This window comes from Colobus angolensis, unplaced genomic scaffold (genome assembly GCF_000951035.1).
Source record: "Colobus angolensis palliatus isolate OR3802 unplaced genomic scaffold, Cang.pa_1.0 Scaffold68, whole genome shotgun sequence".
Lineage (NCBI taxonomy): Eukaryota > Metazoa > Chordata > Mammalia > Primates > Cercopithecidae > Colobus > Colobus angolensis.
In genome coordinates, this window is record NW_012120487.1 from 5,664,680 (window position 1) to 5,667,769 (window position 3,090).

At 52.7% G+C, this 3,090-nt stretch overlaps 1 protein-coding gene across 1 annotated transcript in view; it reads left to right on the forward strand.

Moving 5' to 3' along the window:
* Window positions 1-2,895: 2,895 nt before the first annotated feature.
* The window catches only part of GPX7 (glutathione peroxidase 7), an 11,837-nt gene continuing 11,642 nt past the window's right edge, over window positions 2,896-3,090 (forward strand). Inside the window, exon 1 of the mRNA XM_011926284.1 lies at window positions 2,896-3,057. Coding sequence (XP_011781674.1) covers window positions 2,905-3,057 — 153 coding nt within the window. The 5' untranslated portion in view covers window positions 2,896-2,904. The remainder of the gene's footprint in view (window positions 3,058-3,090) is intronic.

Genomic DNA, 3,090 nt, shown 5'->3' on the forward strand with positions numbered 1-3,090 from the left:
GAGAGAGAAGAAGAGACCATTTAATAGCTGTAGGACCCATCACAGGCTTAAGGCTCCCACAAGAGATGGGGACGAAGGAGCCGGATGGGCAGGGGCACCTTATCTATGCTTGGCCCTTGCCTGAAGCACCCTTTCCCCTGCTCTCCACCTCTCCTGATAATGTTGCCTTCTCCTGAAGAGTGAGGCCACCTTGGTGGTGCAGAAAAATCCCATGGTCTACATCTGAAGGCCTGGGTTCAAGTCCTAGTAACTATATGATCTTGTGGTCAGCTTCAAAACCTTTGCTTGCCACACTCTAGAGAGTGACTTGGCACTCAAGGCCCTTCTCTATCCTGATGACCCTTCCAATTGCATCTGCCCCACACCCCTTCTCACCTCAAACAGCAAAGCACTTCTCTCAGACTCCGTGCCATCCTAGATACTGCTCTTTCAGTCTGACATTGTTGCCCTGACCCTCCTAGAGAATTCCCATTCCTCTTTCAAGATATAACTCCAGTGTCACCTCACACCTCCAGAAGGCCGGCCTGGCTGCTCAGGCTAGGTAGCAACTGCCTCTGGGCCTCTAAGAGGTAGCCCTGGAGCTACGTCGACTCCAACATCTGGACCACATCTACTCTTGCCCTTTCCTATCCACTCCACAGAACAGCCAGAAGGATTTTTTGTTTTTGTTTTTGTTTTTTGAGATAGTGTCTGTGTCACCCAGGTTGGAGTGCAGTGGTATGATCATAGCTCACTGAACTTTGAACTCCTGGGCTCAAGCAATCCTCCTGCCTCAGCCTCCTGAATAGCTAGAACCACAGGCACATGCTACTGCACGAGGCTAACTGTTAATTTTTTTTTTTTTTTTAAACAGAGTCTTGCTCTGTCACCCAGGATGGAGTGCAGTGGTGCTATCTCTGCTCACTGCAACCTCTGCCTCCCGGGTTCAAGCGATTCTCCTGCCTCAGCCTCCCAAGTAGCTGGGACTACAGGCGTGTGCCACCACACCTGGCTGATTTTTTTTATTTTCAGTAGAGATGGGGTTTCACTGCGTTAGCCAGGATGGTCTCGATCTTATGACCTGGTGATCTGCCTGCCTAGGCCTCCCAAAGTGCTGGGATTACAGGCGTGAGCCACCGCACCCGGCCTAATTTTTAAATTTTTTAAAGAGACAGTTCTTGCTATGTTGCCCAGGCTGGTCGTGAATGCCTGGCCTCAAGCAATCCTCCAGCCTTGGCTTCCCAAAGCATTGGGATTACAGGTGTGAGCCACTGGGCCCTGTCGAAAGAGATCTTTCTATGACATAAGACTCACAGTGATACGTCCCCGCTGAAAAGAACCTTCATTTCTTGGTTTATAGACCATAGCCCTTACCGTGGCCTACTAGGCTCTGTGTGATCTCACTCATGCCTGCCTCTCCACCTTCCCCCCTCATCTTTTGTCCTCTCTGTTCCAATCAAAGGAGTCTTCTCTGTTACTCAATGCACCATGTTCTTTCCCCGCAGGACCTTTGCACTTGTACCTTGCTTCATCCTGGCCAATTTCTACTCATTCTTCAGAGCTCAGCTCAAATCTCCCTTTTTCTGGAAAGCCCTCCTTGGCCCTCCAAGCTAGTTTAGGTGGTACTCACAATAGTAATTTTAGAGCTATTTATAAATTATTTAATTCCTGTGTCTCCCTGGATAGAGATCATGCCCCTCCTGTTCATCACTGCCTAAGACGCACCTAAAGCAAAATTTGGCATAGAAAATGTGCTCAGGAAGTTTTTGTTGAATGACCACAGGAGTGCTTAGCCCTTACCACATTACATGAAATCTGCAGTTTACCTGGTTTCTCTCACACCAGCCTGTGAGTTTCTGGAAAAAACTCACAGCCTGTAAGTACAAGATCCAGCCCCATGCTTGACATTTCATGGGCTCAGCAGGGGTTTTCTGAGCAGGGGAGACATTGTGATGTGCTGACTAGCTCCCCCATCACTGAGGACTTAGGACAGACACCAGCTGCCTAACCACCTGTTAGCACAAAGCCTTTAATGTCAGCTTCTCCACAGACAGGGCCATCTTGGCCCTTGTTGCACCCCTTGCCAGGTGGCCCCACATCCAAGGACTGATAAAGGCAGGGTGACCTGGCCATCTTAGCTCATCTGATGGGCTACTCTAGCTCCAGAGTCCCTGTCGAGTCAGCTAAGACTGTCTTGGGGCCTGCATGGAGCCCACTACTTTCCCCCTCTGCCACTCCCATTCCCTCCCATCCTTCCCACGCGTTGATCCCAAGGGTGCTCCCTCATAAACATCCTGCACTCCATTCTCCACCTCAGAATCTGCTTCCAGGAACCTAACCTGCAACAGGCCCTCGGTCCTCTCTTCTCCTTCTCCCAGCCATCACTTTCAGGGAACATGCATTCATTCACCTGAAGTTTGCAGGCACCACTCAACTGTTAAAGTGTTTCGCATCAGTTCTTCTATTACTTCCATCCTATACTGACTAGGTGGATCAAGAAGGGGGGTTAGCTCCACTTAACATGTGGAGAAACTGAGGTCGGAGTTGGCCTGTGACCAGGCCAGCCTAAGGCTGCTGCACGAATGAGAAGCTGAACTCTCAGATTTTTGCCTCCCTTTCCCTGCCAAGTCGCTGCATCCAGGGACAAGAGGGAGCCTAGAACTCCGGTCTAAGGGGACAGAATCCTGAAACCCTGGCTCTGGGGTCCGGGGCAGAGGGGAGCTGCGTCAGGACAGACGGGGAAACTGAGGTCCAGAGCCAGACATCCACCGCCTGAGGAGGAGAACCAGAACAGGGCGCATCCTGCCTTGCGGGTCGAGGAGGAGAACCAGAACAGGGCGCATCCTGCCTTGCGGGTCGAACGGCGCCAGAGCCGTCTCCTCCCGCCCCCCGCGCCGGATCCCCCGCCCCGTCTTTGCCCTCACGATGCCGCCACCTCGAGAACAAGCCATGGTGGCGGCGGCGGCGTGGCTGCTCCTGTGGGCTGCGGCCTGCGCGCAGCGGGAGCAGGACTTCTACGACTTCAAGGCGGTCAACATCCGGGGCAAACTGGTGTCGCTGGAGAAGTACCGCGGATCGGTGAGTGCGCAAGGTCTGGCGGCGCCGCGGGGC